Source organism: Cyprinodon variegatus, unplaced genomic scaffold (genome assembly GCF_000732505.1).
Source record: "Cyprinodon variegatus isolate N-32 unplaced genomic scaffold, C_variegatus-1.0 Scaffold214, whole genome shotgun sequence".
Taxonomy (NCBI): domain Eukaryota; kingdom Metazoa; phylum Chordata; class Actinopteri; order Cyprinodontiformes; family Cyprinodontidae; genus Cyprinodon; species Cyprinodon variegatus.
The window spans coordinates 110,017-127,771 of record NW_015150667.1 but is presented as its reverse complement, the minus strand read 5'-3'; the positions used below and the strand labels follow the sequence as shown (position 1 = coordinate 127,771).

General features: G+C 37.7%; 1 protein-coding gene across 1 annotated transcript in view; it reads right to left on the bottom strand.

Annotated features, from left to right (window-relative positions):
- ctnnbl1 (catenin beta like 1) overlaps positions 1-17,755 on the bottom strand; it is a 96,856-nt gene that overhangs the window by 8,343 nt on the left and 70,758 nt on the right. Inside the window, exons 14-15 of the mRNA XM_015380442.1 lie at positions 10,225-10,362; positions 8,381-8,453 (exon numbers count right to left, since the gene is read on the bottom strand). Of these exons, the coding sequence (XP_015235928.1) occupies positions 8,381-8,453; positions 10,225-10,362 (211 nt within the window). The remainder of the gene's footprint in view (positions 1-8,380; positions 8,454-10,224; positions 10,363-17,755) is intronic.

Sequence of the window (17,755 nt, the reverse complement as noted above, 5' to 3'; positions counted from 1 at the left end):
GTATATATATATATATATATATATATAGTTAAAAAATCTTATTTTTAACTACATGCATATTTCTATACATTTTTTATTTCACACAGTGAATTCAATTATAGGCAGACTGACAAATACAAGCAAAGCGTTAAAACCACTGAAACATGTAATTGTTTTGTTCCACATGTTGCACCAAACTCTTTCACTTCTAGCATCTGCAGCCACTAAAATATGCATCAGTTGCTTGTGTTGAAGGCAGCAAAAGACTAATTCAGAAAATCCCACAATATTGTAATTGTAGCACTTTTTAAAGTTGCTGCATTGAGGAAGGATGGTCTGTATTCATTACACCAAACTAAGCAACGAGTCCAGTGGGGCTAAAGTGAATCTTTTGATGAGTAGAATTATGCTAAACAGACACAAACCTCCTGATATTAATGGATAACACCACACTTTAGTCAATATGGCACTAAACTCCTAAACTTAGACGGTGGGGATGCAACATTTACAGAGTTAATCCAGGTTCAGGAAGTAAAAAGCCTGGATAAAAATTAGGACAGTTTGAACGTCCAGCTCCACAATTTTAATTTCTGGCTCTGAATTTAGCAACCTCTGACATTTACCTAAGTTTAAAGAAACATAACTAAGTAAACTTTATGCACAAGTTAACCCACAGTGTTAATGTTATTGTAAAAGTCGCAACAAATGCTTTGCTACAAGTTTTTTATCCAGTTCAAAAAAATGAATGCTTCAACTCAGAGATGAGGTCAGTTAAGTTTCCAGTTCCAGTAAGTCAGGTCTGAATTGTTTGAGGGTTAACTCTAAGTCAGGTTCATATTCAAGTCAGGTCTATCACGTAATTATTTTATCTTTTTTTTTTTCTAGCTCGACTTAAAAAAAACAAATTTTTTTTAAGTTGGTTTAAATAATTTTAAACATTCCTAGAATGTTTTTTCTCACTTTAAATCCAGTAAAATAAAACTAGGTTCCAAATCTGTGAAATCTGTTATTAAACCGTTGATAATACACTAAATCAAATAATGACCAAATGTGCAACGCAGTGACAGCATTTTTTAATAAAAAAAACAAAACAGGACGTGATAAGCTGGAAATGTATTTGCAAAGACAAAGCTAGCTTAACAGAGGAAAAAATATCTGAGCACATTTTTTGTTTTTGTTTTAAGCTATTAACGTCCTCGGGTTGCAAACATACATTGCTAATAAATGAAGGGCACATATTTCGCAGTGAAACATATCCTTGTCACTCTGGATTACATGCAAAAACAAAACAATAACAGAGATTAAAATCTCATATAATAAAAGTTCAAGTCAAGAATTAAGTACTTAAACATGCAAGTCTAAGCAGAGTCTGAAGTACCGATGGTCAATACGTCTGCCGGCCTGTATCTGTTATTGCAGGGTGCGTAGTTATAATATACTTTTTGATAGCAATATTGAACTCTGTCACACAGTAAATTAAACAGGTAAGCTTTGAATAATAATAAAGGCTGTAGTTTGAGTGATTATGAAACTAATTAGATCATACTTTATTTTATTGCAATACTTAATTTACTGCTGTAGACTTTTCTTTGTTGAACATTTGAAAAGGTTAGAGCAAAGTTAGAGATTGAAGGGGGCACAAAGACTTTCTTGTTAAAAGGAAGGTCCAGGAAGAAAAGCTTTGGAACTACTGCATTAGTGCATTCAGCAGCCACGCCTTAAGATTACGCAAAGCACATTGCTGCACCTTCATATTTATGATGATTTATTATTTAAATTGAGAGTTTTGCAACATTTGTTATAATTGTGTAATTTCTATCATGTACATTGTGGAAAATAAAGCTATTTTGGCTGTATGTGTCGGACCCAAGATATCAGCAGCATAAATCAAGAATAAGTCAGACTGATGTCAAAATAACTGAGGTGACACCAGCTGCAAAATCGCTTCACCTACACAGAAATACAAGCTGTTGAAAACAAGGCTCCGACAAACTCAGGATAATAATTGGTTTTTCCCACATCAAGTTAGTCAAGTTGTTCCAAAGCTGCAACAGACAAATCAACTTCAACCCACACGTCTGCAAAGGAAGAATACAAAAGGGCCAGTCGTGTTGTGAGCAAAGTTGTCAGCAGCAGGCTTTTCTTCATCTTTTACATTTTCCACTGTTTTTTGGTTTTGGAAACGGAATTAAATTTAGTCCAACTTCTAAATATTTTGGGTAATGTGTCTCTGAAATGAATGTTCCACACTGACAACATTTAACCTCTATAACAGGCTTTGCTTAAACAAAATTCCCAAATATGCTTTGCCTTCCTGTGCAAAAGTGCGCTGCTGCAGGTGAGGGCCATTTAACTTTGGGACAAATGGAGATCCGATAGGTGAGCTGCTGAAGAGCCTCTGGGATGTATTAACAGGTGGTTTCACGTCAGTTGGTAGCCTTAAGGCCAATTTATGCTTCTGACGCAATGCCTTTGCAACCGTCAAATCTGTCTCCTTGTGCAGAGGTTCCGCAACCGTCGTCGCACACCTCAAAAAAATCCTGACTATGCGTTGGACGGTCGCAAACCCGTGCTGACCTCAAGCGGAAGTGCGCAGACAAAAAGCAGCTGTGATTGGTCCTTGTTATGCCTTTCCGGTCTCTCTGTGTGGTCGTCCTTCTTGATTCGGTGCCGGGGTGCGCCATTTTTAAAAACCGAGGAGCAACTACAATGGACAACTACGAGGAAAGGTTAATTGAGGAGGTTTGAAATTACAACCACTTGTACGATGCCTCAGACAAAGTATATAAATATATCCTTTTCGATGTCTAGCAACTTTAGATCCATCTCTGTGACCGTAATATCTTGCAGATGCACCATTGTTTTTTTGGAAGATAAAAAATTCCGCCGGCGCCGAAAAAGTTCCATTGACCATCCGCCAAAGTTCTTGCGAGTTCTCCCTTGCGCTTTGTGCGGGAAACTCCAGGAAATTCCAAGAAATTCCAGACCAACGGTGCAGAAGCATACCAGTAAAACTGGTTCGCGACCAGACCCCAAGGGACATTTGATGCGTGCGGTTGCAGAAGCATAATCTGCCCTTTAAAATACCCTTTTGTTGATCTCTGGTGTGAAGTTCTTGTTTCTTTTCTACTCAAGTCTGACTCATAAAACATAGTGATTACAACTGAACTTGGGAAATTAAAAAGGAGTAAATCTCAGAAAGGCAATTTTTCATCTGCACTAAAACTGTGAGTGTTTGAAAAGAATCACAAACAACACTTTTTTTTTCTCAACACGAGTGTTTTTGACACCTTGTCAGAATCTCACTGGAAACTATGAACCTCATCCAGACAAGAGATGTGTGAGGTGAATCGTGACTGAATCTTCTCCTTATGCTACCAAATACCTCATCAATGAAGCCCGACCTTACAGGATGTTATTCTCATCCTCAGAATTAGGGTGAGGATATCTTCATCCAGCAGTGCAGCTTTAAATGTGGCCAGCTAAAGCCATTAAGGGTCAAAACAGCTCAGTCGGTGGCCCACTCTGCATGTACTTAACCTTTTCCTGCAATTTCAAGCTGACCAGGAGGGGCACTTAAAATGGGAAAGGTCTGCAGAAGTTGGCCTGTTGAAAAGGGTGAGGACACACACTGAGAGGCAAAAATATATTAAGGGTGATCGGATGCTCTGATCATTGGCTAAAATAGACACAGACAGATAACTAGTAGCGATGTGGAAAAATCACACTATAGGTAGGTATGGAAAGCAAATGCAAGAGAAATACCCACATAAAAACAAAGTTACTAAAGTCAGGAGCAAAAACATGAATGTGTAATTAATAAAGTGGAAACTGAGTTATCAACACAGAAAACAGTGTTAGTAAGGAAAAACAGTGTGAAGACAAGCCAGGCACAAGTATATGCAAATATGCAGATGAGCACTAAAGCGACGCAAACCACAACAACATCCTCCCGTATGTGCGCACAAACACAAACGTGCTTGGAGGACTGGAGAGGTGCCACGGCTGCTGGCGAGTGTGACGGATGACTCCATCTACAGCGTTACGCGCCACAAAGGCCAGAGGGTGTGTGATCGGAGCCTCGTGCTCAAGCTGTACCCGACGATTAAACAGGAAGGATGGATGGCGCACAAGGACAAAAATAACACACCTGCTACAAACAAAAAAAAAAAACTAATACGGCAGGACTGGGAATGTTAAAGCAGAAACAAGTCTGTTTCATTCTCCAGGGGAGGCTCTGATTACACTGCAGCGCAAATATACATGCCAGGAAGCATCTGAGTGTAGAGTTTTATCATCTGAACACTGCCAGTATGTATAAAAACCAATAAACACTTCTGCCTGGGTGTATTTCCCAGCGTTTACTACAGTTACATCTTTATTTCCCATCGGTATTTTATATTCGGTAGACATGTCAGAGCTGCCACACTATAACATGGTCTCTATAGAGGCATGAGATGTGCTCTACATGAATATTTACTTTAAAGATGTTTCAGTATAAAAATGAACACAGTACCACAGAAAAGTATTTCCATCCCTAAAACCTTCCCACAGTTGGTCAAGTTGTGACAAACTTAACAGCCTTTGGGAGGGTTGTAAAATGTTAGAAATAAAATACTTCAGCATAAACAACTTTCTTTGGCAGGAAAATCGCCTTAAAGTCTTCTGGACTTTGCCTCTGGTGGTAAACTTTATAAAGCTCAGCTGGTGAGCTTCTATGAACACAACATTTCATGTCTTGCCATTTATTATCTCTTGGCTGTAGGTTTAGAACCCCTTACCCCCGATTTCGAGTCTTTATCAGGTTCTTAATGGACTTAACTTTATTTAACTCAATTTTCTTCTATCAGCAATGACTTCCTTTCATGTCTTTGCTGAAGAAAGTCCTCCCCAACATAAATGTGTGGTAATGAGCAGTAAAAGTTTTCTGCCATCTGATCTTTCCATGTTTCCTGTGTCCACAGTGGGTTTCTTGTTACCACTTAACCACCACCCAGATTATTTCATTGCATGACCTACCTGTATATGACATATATTCTCTCCACTTCTCTGCAGATCCTCCAGAGTTACCACAAGTCTGCTGGCTGCCTATCTGATAAATGTTCTCCTTGCCCAGCTTGTCCGACTAAACGCGTTTTGGGCATCAAAGCTTTTGATTTACATGCATAATCTTATTTAAAGCATCGAGAGCGGCGCACCCAAGTATCCTGGCGTCAGAGTGTCCAAGAATTGATGCCGGAGAAAATTGAAAATTGAACTTTTGCTGTTTGACACCAGAGCGTCAACCAATTAGAGAAGCTGATCCAGAAGTTTTTTGGGGGAGAAAGACACATACTGTTATTGTTTGTGCAGAGCTGTCTGCGTATGAAAAATAAATAAAATATCAAAGGTTCAAATCCAAAGGTTTAAAAGGAGTGCAAGCTCTGATCATTATTGCTCCACTAATGATTTTTTTTATTAGCTATGGTGAAACAGTTTATAAATTATTATATTTGATTGTAAATTCTGGTACTTGCAGTTTTTACCACAAACCTTAAAAACTCTTTATAATGGTTACAAACAGCAGTGGGAAATCCCACACAGGCTGGCCACTGCAGAGAGCTCCCAGCAGGGATTTCCAGTGCTGCCTCCCGGCGGTATGCTGAAGTTCTGGCGCTCTGAACAAGAACTGCAAATTTTAATAGGATCATAACCCTGATAAACTGACTGCACAGATGTTTGGAGGTGGACTTTGTCACTTTAAAAGGTGTTAAAACTATTTTTCCAACTCATAAAGTAAGAAAGTCAAGCTGATCTCTAGCTTAAGTGCCGAGCTTCCAGAGCGTCGAAGCAACTTGACCACTGTTTGACCCGGCGTCCAAATTTCGCTGTTTAAACATTTTTGATGCCCAAAATGCATTCAGTGTGAACACAACAAGCGGCATGATTTCAATTCAATTTCAAATTAATCTTTAAAAGGTTCCTTTAGATGTTTTAACAGGATTTAACTGGCAGATTGATCAATAAGTCAAACTTTCTGTGTGTAAAGATTTTATTTTTGGAAATCTAGATTGTTTTCAATCAATCTATCCTTGGTCTTCCATAGCTAAGACTTGTATAAGTTAATGACCTTTAGTTTTTAGATGTCTACTCAGAGCTGATGAAGCTGCAAACATTTAGGTGTTACACCAGGCATCCCCAAAGTCGGTCCTCGAGGGCCGCTGTCCTGCAGGTTTTAGAGGTTTCTCTGCTCTAGCACAGCTGGTTTTAATTGAAAGCTGATTAACAGGCTTTTGCTCAACTGCAATCATCAGAATCGACTGTGCTAAAGCAGAGAAACCTCTAAAACTTGCAGGACAGCAGCCCTCGAGGACTGACTTTGGGGATGCCTGTGTTACACTTTTATTGTTTGTTGATATAAACCATTGATTTATAAGCAAGTCTTAGCTTGAATTCTGCTGCATCAATGTTTATAATTAACATAAAATCATTTTACTTATGAAATTTAACAGAGAGAAAGAAAAAAAAAATCATTAATCGGATTTGGTAGGAAAGAATTGAAGATTCAATTTTGAAGCAATATTGCCTTGGCCAAGTGATGGGTACTGAAATCTGTACTTTTATTGGTACTAATTTAATTCCATCGGCTCTATAAATATCCCATTCAGGTAAAATCCAACCGTTTTGGTACCTAAATGCATCATTGTGATGGAGAGGGACAGTAAAGTGGCAGACATTGAAAGCAACATAATACGCTCAATAGTGTGATTGCATCAGAAGCTGCTGCTACGCTAAAAGCAGGGCTCATAGAAAGTACTTGAGAGGAGGCTCCACTTTCCAAAATGCAAGGCTGATTTCACTGCTGCAATATTTGTAAAGTACAAGACCAGTGGTGAGAATACCTCAATTCTGAGGAAGCATTTGATAAAGAACTTTTAACAAGGCTGAAGATTGCACTATTTTCAACAGTCTAAGATGGATGTCTACAACTCCTGCATTCTGCACCATTAGCATCTGTTAGAGGCTTGTTGAGTGCATGTGGTCTGTCATTTTTGCTGCCAAAAACCAAAAGGAACCAATTTAAAATTTTCTCTCCTGTGAAATTTTCTCTCCTGTGAAATCAATTCAGCCACTAGTTTCTTATGCATAATTTATGCCTGTTCATATCTGCACAGTAAACGTCAAAATGTTTGGATTCTCTATGATTAACGTTCTGATTTCCTTGCAGACACAAAGAATAAGGAGATGCAACACCGAATACCACATTTTTTTTTTCACTTCAGCTGAAACTGTAAAATGACTCAGCTACTAAGCTGCTAGTGGAGGGCTGTTGACAACAAAAGTGCAAACAAGACTCTCCAGGCAATCAAACCTTGTAAGACTTTCAAAACCCTTCAGATTACTTTTACATTACAGAAACGCTCTGCACTGGACTGTTGCGTAACAGATTTAATGCTGGCCTGAAGGCTTTGAACCTGTTTTAAATTGTAATCTTGACAAATGGAAACTGATCAATTTCAATACATTCAAAAATAAACAAATAACCAGGCTGGGGTTTATGAGCTTTAGGATGGTTGATATGAGGGGTGCTAGAGCACATCTAGAAAGAATTCAGGGATTTCCTAGGTTTTATATATTTTCTCATTGTTATAATAGTTATTGTTTAAGGAAACTTAAGGAAAGATTCATTTAATAACATAACTTAACTAGAGCTACGTTCACATTACAGACAAATGTGGCACAAATCCAATTCTATTGCCCTGAAGTGACTTCAGTTTATTTTTTTCTGACAGTGAAATGTAAACCTTTCGCATAATTTTCCAAGAAATATAAGAAAAGTCCTGAAAACAATCTTTCAAGAAGGAAGATGAGAAAGGTTATAAAACATACTAAGAAATAACAAAAAAAAAAAAATAGATACTAATTATAAAATACATCAAGACCCTACAGATAATCCAAGTATATATATTCAGTAGATGAATGAAAAGTGAGACTTATTTAGTACTGTTACCAAGTTCTTTACTCCTGTTTTATCCAAGTGGAGGCCTACATCGGGAAAATGGCTTTTAGTTGAGCTTTTATCTACAATAAATAATAATTCTATGAATTTGATGAATACGGATTAAAATAATTATATCTGATAAAATCTCCATCAGTTTTAGATTATGAGTCATCACTTGCATAAAGCTGGACTGTCCTTCACAGCAAACTATAAAAGAAGTCGAACCTTAGCGTTGGTATAAGTCTGAGGTGTCTTCACTGAGAAAACTACTTCACTCCTACCTATGAAATGTGTTTATGTATCTGGAAATATGATATGTTTAGCACACAGAGTGCAAATATGAAGCCTAAACAACCTGGGTGTATTATTGGATAAAAGAACTTTACAGAAACTGGTTTTAATGCATACAGCTGTACTCACCTCTCATGATGTGGCGCACCACTTTGACAGAGCCTCCCCTTATATTAAGAATTTGATGAACCCGCTGCTGAAGCTGAAGAAGGAAAAGGAAAACTGAATTACAATGATTGTTTTTAAGCTGCTGTTCCAACATGAAGCTGTGCTAAACTATGTTCTCTGAAGCAAGGAGGGAAAAAAGAAAACAGACCTCAGCTTCTACATTTCTGTTTCTCATTTAACACCAAAAACATAAACATCTTATTGGATAAAGATACATGTTGCCAAGACTACCGCATCCAATAGGGTCTTATTTTGGCTCGAGCCACCTAATGATAAACATATTTATGGGTAAAGTTTGGGGTTCAGAAGTGGAGTTGAGTTTCGCCGTTTCTACCAGCTCCACTTTGGTCGGCTGAACTCCACTTAGTCTGGTTTTGTGTTTTGTTACCTCCTCTGGAGCAGCACTGAACTGTGCCAAACATGGCGGCACATGACGTGAACAATTTGATATTCACTGATTGGCCAGAGGCCTCATCAGCTGTAACTCAGCAGGATCTTAAGCAAAAAGCAAAAGCTACTCGGAAGAACCTATAATATAAGACATATTTTCATTTTTTTCCACACCTTTTTGTTAAGTATATAATTCCACATGTTGTTAATTCATATTTTTGATGCCTTCAGTGTGAATCTTCAATTTTCATAGTCATGAAAACAAAGAAAACTCTTTGAATGAGAAGGTGTGTCCAAAGTTTTGGTCTGTACTATATTTATGTGCTTCCTCAAAAACAAACAAAAAAAAAGAACAGTTAAAGGCAATCTAAATACAGAAAGTATTGAGACAAGATGCTACAACTAGTAGGAATCCCATACCTTAACTTTTAGGGACAAATTCAACTTTCAGATGTGAATGAACCCTTGCTCAGACAGAGCAGAGCTGATAAAGAACCATTTCCAAATGTGGGAAAATTTAAAAATGGAACAGCCTGCCAGCAGCTTTGAACTCAACCTTACTGAACAGCTTGTAGGATTATCGATCGAGCAGCTCTCATATAGTAGAGACCAACACAGCCACATTGGTGGATGGAGATGCCATCCCACAGTAGTGTGTGATCAAACTGGTGACCAGTATGACGAGATTAGAGGCCAAATAGGCTCAGTTTGAGCAACAAAACTACTCAACTCTACTGCTTAACCTAGAATGAATTATAAATGTGGCACCATTTAAAAGAAAAAGATGCATCTTGCCTAAACTTCAGCATTTAGTCAGTTTGTCTTTGTTTTATTAAACATACCCTTAGTCCATATGAGAACCACATATAATCCCATCTGACTAACATCCCTTAAAACCAGTGATAAAATAACTAAGATGTGTTTTCAACCTATTTGTTTTTTAATGAGCTATCCTGGATAACTATAATTTATATCTTCTTACACACAAAGTGAGCAGAACTGCTTTTTTCAATTCCGATTTAATGGCACACACCAACCAATCAATATAACTAATAAAAACACGGAGGCTTGGTCAATATCAGACCAACTGTTGGTCTAATAAAGAAGAATTAAAGGACCTAAAGATTTTTACTTCCCTTTAAAGAGTATAAAATGAACACAAGATATTTTCTGGTCAAAACGTGATTAGAAAGTGTCTAATTTTTCATGACAGAAATAAAAAGGAGCCCTTAACAGGTTTAGGTGACTCAGATTCGGTGTATAAACTGTGTGAGCTAATTGGGTACAACAAGCCCATAAACAACCTGATGGCTGTCTGCTTCCACAGGCTACTTGATCGAAAGCCTTAATGATAATTGATTGGGGAGAAAACTCATTTAAAAAGCCAAAGTCAGTATGTGTGTGTTGGTGCGTACCTGAGAGACTCCTGAGTTGCTGATCTCCACCATAATATAGCACAGCAGCTGAAGAACAAACAGCCCGGCGTCCAGACGCCGAAGGTAGAACTCGTCCTCCATGGTTTCGTCCAGAATCTCCCCCCGACGAACCATGTCCTGCAAACACGGCAGGAGGAACACATTCGGAATCACCTCTGTGGTTTTTTGATGCCTGTTAATAAATCTCCATTTGCTTTGGTCTGATAAAGGGAGCGTCTAACATTAGAAAAATCTGAGTAATTTAGATGTGGTTTACAAGCCTTTTCCCACAAATCCATTTTTCTACATTAAACAGATGCAGAATCAATGGATTTAACTAAAAAAAAAAAAAAAAAACTCTCTGACTAACACGTTTCTGCACACTTGCATAGTTATTCATCTTAACAGTCCTGTCAGTGTGCCAATAACACAATGCTGCCAATAAGCTCCCAGTCCAGATTAATCATCATTAGCGATTAAGAGGTAAACCTGAGAGAGGAGAGCAGAGCCTGAGGTGAGAACCTACTGGAAGGCCACAGAAACACCACCAGATTCTGTGTTCAGCCATCACAATAACAAACATATCAATGCAAGTCTTATCTAGCTACCTGAACTGCATTCTTTCATTATACAGTCATTGAGAAGAAAAAAAACATGGTCCTTTTCTTCTTAACTTAAATATCTTACATCTATTGTTTAAGACAAAATAATAACAAAAAAGCAGTAGAGTATAATTTAAGGGTTATTATCTGGCTGCTTTCTTATACTCAGATTAAGTACTCAGATTATCATCTAGATTGTTCCTGAAAACTGCACTTTAAGTTATTCAATGTTACTTTTATTTCGGATTTATTCATAAGATTCACAAATGAATTAACACTTTATGGCTTAATCTTTGTTTTTGATGATAAAGTTAGTTAAATATCGTTTTGACATGACTGTACCTCAGAAATGCAACATCACCAGTGTTCATTTTGACACCTATCTTAAATTTAGTCTTAGTTTTCATCTTCAGGAGGATAACTACTATAAGCTTTAGTCACATTTTAGTCATTACGATGTGATAGTTTTAGTCAGTTTTAGTCGACTAAACTCAAAGTCAGTTTTATGTTGCACTTCATAAAACCGTTAACCTTTATAATTTCCAATAACAACCAAATTCTTCAGCAGACTGACAGCTCTAGCCTAGATACTACGATAGCTGGGTATATAATGCTGCAGTGCAGTTCATCATTGCTGTTGGGCAGAAAAATTTGAATCAATTCAAATAAACTTTTTTTTATCAAATAATACCATACATTATAGAAAAGTGTCTCACAAAATCTATGAAAATAGCAGATCTAGTTCAAAACATTATATTGATTAAAATAATAGACTGACAAGCTGACAAAATGTACAATAAGGGAATGGTTTTAGACATACAAGGTTTCCATCCAAAAGCAAACACTTCCTGATCTCCTATTAATTGTGCATCACACACAGATCAATCAATCTTCATTTCTAAAAAACAAAAAAAAACAAACAAAAACACATTCTGATTTCAACTTTGGCAATTCTGGTTTTATTTCTTCAATTTTTCACTTGGTCAACACTGCTGAGGGGTCAAAGTAGATTTAAAGGGATCTGATATTAAAAAAATATAAATAAAAAACACAGAGAACCTACATACATTTCCACTTATGTCTGCAGAAATAAGTGGTATAACCACTTAGATAGCAGTGAAGTAGAACACTGCACAACACCTCAGGGGCATATGTGTTTGTGTTAAAAAAAATACATTTTGGGCCTTATCTTGATTAACAGAACAGCAGTCTGAACAGTTCTGCAGAATAAAATGTTAATAGGGGATTTATTTTTTAATTATCACCAAAACACTGAAAATAACTAAATTATGAACATTATTAATGCCATTAATTTAGGGGACATTTTTATTTCTTTATCTACTTTGTTTCCTCTGGGTAAAAAAAGCCTATAGTTCTGTTTTATTGCAAAGAGAAGCAATATCACATTTTAAGATAGTTCCATATCTTGGACTTATAGCCTGATAAGAATGCACACAAACTGTATTAATGCCATATGAATATAAAACAGCTTTCTTTTCATCTTCGTCTGTTAAGAAGAAAACAAGTGCATTCCCCTAGTTTGCAGTGAAATTGGAAAATGTAACACTTATGTAAAATCATATAAAGCATAAGACTTCCACACATAGAGAGAGAGACCGTTTCATTCATGTGAATCTGCTTTAAGGGTATTTTTTTCCCCCAGCGTCTCTCGGAAATGTAATCTACATGAAGTCATGACTGCCTGCTGTAATACAGAGATGAATGCATGTTCTAATCATCGCCTTGGATAACTTGTCAACCTGCTTTCATTCTTAGAATCACCCTCTGAGATGCAAAAAGCTGGAAATTTATCCAAGAATATGATAAAAATCGACTGACTGCGCTAAATTAAGATAAATACAATGAGTTGGAAATCACTTTGTGAAAAGCCTTACATGCTTTTAAAAGTATTCACTCCTGCTTTATGCTATGCTAATGTTTTATCATCTTTTTTTTGTGCAACAGGACACAAAATAGTTTAACAGTAAATGAAGCAAAATCTAAACCAAAACATGTTTCTTCAAAAATAAATGCATGAACATTCCTACATAGACTTACATACAGACACATAAAAAAACAGCAATTATGTTTTTTGTAACAACAACTATTTTTCTTTAATCCAAACCTCCTGTAAGAGGAATACTGACAACAGAGATGATTTCTATAGTCAAATTATGCAGACATATAATCTTGGGTGGCGTATATGCATGCTCTTTTAAAAGCAAAGCAGCAAAATGCTCTGCCCTGTCTGCAAGGCAAGGGATATATATATATATAAAAAAAACACATATCAACTAAATAAATGTGGGAAACCAGAGCACCATTACAGACTGAAGATGCGTTTGCACTCTGAATTAGCTTTTTGTTCACTGGCTTCATGATATCATCAGCAGTCGATGCTGTAAAGCGGTTTGTCAATGAGACGTATCTTAAAATAGAAAATAGTCTGTGTGAATAATTGTTTAGCGGATAGTTCTTTGGAGCATGGATGATATAATAGAAACCATAAGAGGATGTATACATCACACTGAACAATCACTTGCAAATCAAATGTAACACATTTATAAGCTGAGTGTGAAATGGTTGCCTGGAGGAAAACTTCTGGATTTACTTAAATGGAATTCTGTCAAGTGCTTAGAAGTGTGTGTTGTACCTTCGGCAGACAGTAGGTCAAATATGAAGGAGTATTCATTACTTTTAACTTTTGATTATTTTTAATAAGGATATTTGCTAAAGTGGAGCGAAGCACATGATGGCAAACTTATGTTGATCTTAATGTGTGAATGGATGGATGTTTTCACTCCCCTCTACTCTTTAGACTTGGACAACTTTTATTGTGGTTTTGTATACACAGAGTGTGTACAATAAGAAAGTTCATTTGGTACAACTCTCATGACATTTCAATTTCTTAAAATGCAGCAGTGATCAACTTTAGACAGCATGGGAGAAAAAACATGGTGCAAAAAACTGCATTGATATGGAGGTCAAGAGAAGTAGTAAATATATATATGGTGCAATTATGCAGTGTTTTGGTTTGGTGTTGTCAGTTTAATGCAGAGTCTGTGACACGATTTAGAGTTTTCTCAACATTTCAGTTGTCTGAATGCGGTGGGGAAAGAAGCTGTTTCGGAATCTGCTTGACCTGCATCAAATGCTGCAAAGCCTCTTCTCAGAGGGCAGCAGGGAGAACAGTCTGTGATGGGGGTGTGATGGGTCACTGATAATGTTACGGGATTTTAAACCTCTAAATGAAATCCTGTTCAGCTAATTGTCCATAAAGGCCAAACAACAGGTTAATAGCATCCTTCTGGTGTAATTCTTAGCATAAAAAAACAATAATACCACACAATGTACCCTCTCCTCTCTCTAAAGGCCGATTTATGCGTTTGACGCATAACCTCTGCAACCGTCAAATCTGTCTCTGTGTGCGACCATGCCCCCCGCGCAGAGGTTCTGCAACTGTCATCGTGCACCTCAAAAAAATCCTGACTACGTGGCAGATTGTCGCAAACCCGCGTAGACCTCAAGTGGAAGTGCGCAGACAAAAAGCAGCTGTGATTGGTCCATGGTATGCCTTTCCGGCTGTCTGTGTGGTCGTCCTTCTCGATTCGGTGCCATACCATTTTTAAAAACAGAGGAACAAGTACAAAGGAAAACTACGATGAAAGGTTAATCAAGCAGATTTGCTCTTTTAAGAGAACCTGTTCCTTTTCGATGTCTAGCAACTCTAGATCCATCTCCATGACCGTGATATCTTGCAGACACACCATTGTTGTTTTGGAGGATAAGCACTCCCGCCAGCGACGCCGAAGTTCTCGCGAGTTCTCGAAGAAGCATACCAGCAAAACTGGTTCGCAACCAGACCCAAGAGACATTTGATGTGTACAGTTGCAAAAGTGTAATCTGTCCTTAATTATTAATAACTCAGTAACAAAAGATCTACTTCAGGTCTGGGCAAAAACAGCAGTTAGTCATCCAGGTGGTTGAGTATATAATTGATATTCAAAGCATGAAAGAAGATGTTTTTCCCTCAATTTTAGACTGCCTACTCTTTGTCCTCCTAGTTTATACTGCATCTGCTCTGCTAAGAGGATCACGCAGTAAAAAACAGAAAGACGTAAGTTAGACAAAAACAGCTCCTCCGATGGATGTCATGGTGATTTAAACTTTTGCAGTTTTTGTTTTTGGGCTTCCTGATGTTTTTCTTACTACGGTATATTTTTTTAAGAGAAGGTATTTTGTTGCTTATTTTAGTTCTTTTGATATTTAATCTTTATGTTTTGAATACCTTAGTAAATATAATCAGCAGAGTAAATGATTTGTGCAATTGCTAATATATATGAACAAATTCATAAATGTGTTAACCCCTTAACTGCCAGAGGGACATCGACGTCCTCTCGGAGACGGTAGTTCATACTCAACTTAAAATGTTATATTTACATCTTTCAGCATATTTTAATTGATTTATAATGTATTCTTAAAGGGATACAAGATTAGTTTAAACATTAGACTTCATATTAGAGATATTTATTTCTAATTTACATACAATACAGTAAAAATACTGTAAGCCATTTAGTTGTAATAATATCATTAACATATTGTCATGTGGACGTTAATACCGTTTACGCTGCAACACATTCTGAGTAACGCCGCATGCTAGGTCCTGTAGAGCTAGCTCAGACCAGCCAAAAAATGCAGTTTTGTTAAACCTTTCAAGTTTGAACCGAAGCATTAAAATTGATGAGAATGTGAAAAATCCCCCAAAGGTAAAAAGGATGAGGATCATTAAATGGAGGAAGAGGGGAAAGTTAGTTGAAGAAGCTGATGTTTATGCCACTGCTGCTATTAGATGCTAAACCAGATGGAGAGTACGGGTGGAACGGTTCACAAAATCCACGGTACGGTTCGGTTCACGGTTTCGTGGTCACGGTTTCCGGTTCGGTTCAGTATTTGTTTATTGTTACACCGGGAAAAAAAAAAAATTATAAAAATTAATGAAATTTTTTTTTTTTTATGAAATTAATGAAAAGATCCAAAAAAATTAATGAATTGTAATTATTTTTAATGATTCGCGGAAACCATGGATCATTTCCGCATGTTTTGCTGCTTTCAATTTAATCAACTCGTGCATGCCCTCTACGATCTTCAAAGAACTCAGAGCGGAGCGGACGCGAGCCACAGTGGAGGCTGTAGGCTTTGCTTTGAGCAGGCGGTCTGGAGCGCAACAGGGCGGAGCGCTGACGGAGTATGTGGGATTTCGGGGTTAGCATGACATGTTGGTCATGTTGCTGTTAGCATAAACAAAACGTGTTGCACAATGCTTGCACACTGTTGCACTTTTATCCACAATTTTCTTTCCGCCGTCATCGTAGGTCACTCTAAATGCAAAGCGGTCCCATACAGTCTTCCAACTCCTGTTCTTTCCCACTCGCCATTCCCACACAATTCTCCACAACAACTGATTTTTGTCTGCTACACCCGGCTACTCTGCTTCGCTTCTTCTTCTTGTTTACTACTGGTGGTTGGCACAATGTGATAAAAAAAGACCTAACTGCATCATCAACCCAGCATGCATTGCAGAAGTGAAAAAATGGCAACCTCTATGGTTGAAAAACATGACAAATTAAATAATTTTTGAAGTAATTATGAGTTTTTACGTATCACAAACAGCAGTTTTTATGTTATTAGGAAAAGTAATACATAATTAGGCAGACATGTCAAAACTAATGGGGAAACCTTTTATTAGATTCTAGTAATTGTTCCGCAATTCTCTTCCCCAAATCTCTTCATCTAGCTTCATCATTCCTACGCGCTTCGAATCTAAATCCTAGGCTGTCATAAGTTGGACCTGAAAAAAGAGGGAAAAACACTGCAAGAATAACTGATGAAAAACATCAAGACACATAATTTGTTGTCTGTATTAGGGGCTGCAATTGTGATATTCATTATTGCAATGATGGCAGTGATTATGAAAGTGACAAAAAAAAAACAAACAAAAAAAACACACACAGTGGCATAGTGGTGGCAGCATCATGCTGTGGGATGCTTTCATTCAGCAGGTCAAAATTGGTTGGTAAATGGATACTATACACATCATTTTAGTTCCACTTTACAGTATAATCTACTTTGTGTTGGTCAGTCAGATAAAACCCACTAAAATACATAGATAGTGTTACAGCCTGGAAGAACCAGGGCAGCTCTGACAGCTTAAGTGATGACAGCTCAGGTAAGCCGACCAACCGGGATTTAAACAGGGTTACACTGACCCACAGTGCTCATCAGAGACTGACAGGAGAATTTCAGAATTTGGCCCTGCTCTGAGCAGACACTTACCACTGCAACCTCCTTCTCTGTTGTCCTCAACAAGAAAAAAGTAGGAAAAACATTTTCAAATAAGATGTTAGACAAGTCGCCTGCTGCATCCTCTGGGGAGCCTCGCTCTAATAGAACGGTGACAAGATGTTCGACGCCATATGAATCAAACCAAACCTTAAAAATCTCAGCGAGGACGGAGAGGTTTTGGAGCAATGACAAGTGCATTAAATATTCATTATTGTGAGCAGAGGAAGAGGACTTCTGGGATATTAAAATGGGAGCCGACGTCGCTGCGCTGTGGCCGTACTCATTATAGCGGCCAAGTTTTGTCCACTCGTGAGTTTTGACACAGTGGCCAATATCTTTTATGTGTCAGCTTGGTCCCTCAGGCAAACGCTGGACAGAAGAAGCCGAGAAAGAAAAACGGGTTGAAAAGAAGGATTGGACAAGTAAATTACTGCAACCTCGGGGGAGCCCTGCAGCCCTGCTACAGTACAGACAAAGTAATAAGCAGTGATTTTCAGTCTCAGTCCCTTTACTGTAACTCTGCTGCACTCTGATTTTATGCTCGTAGGATTGAGTGTATATGATTTATGAAGGGATGTGTGTAACTT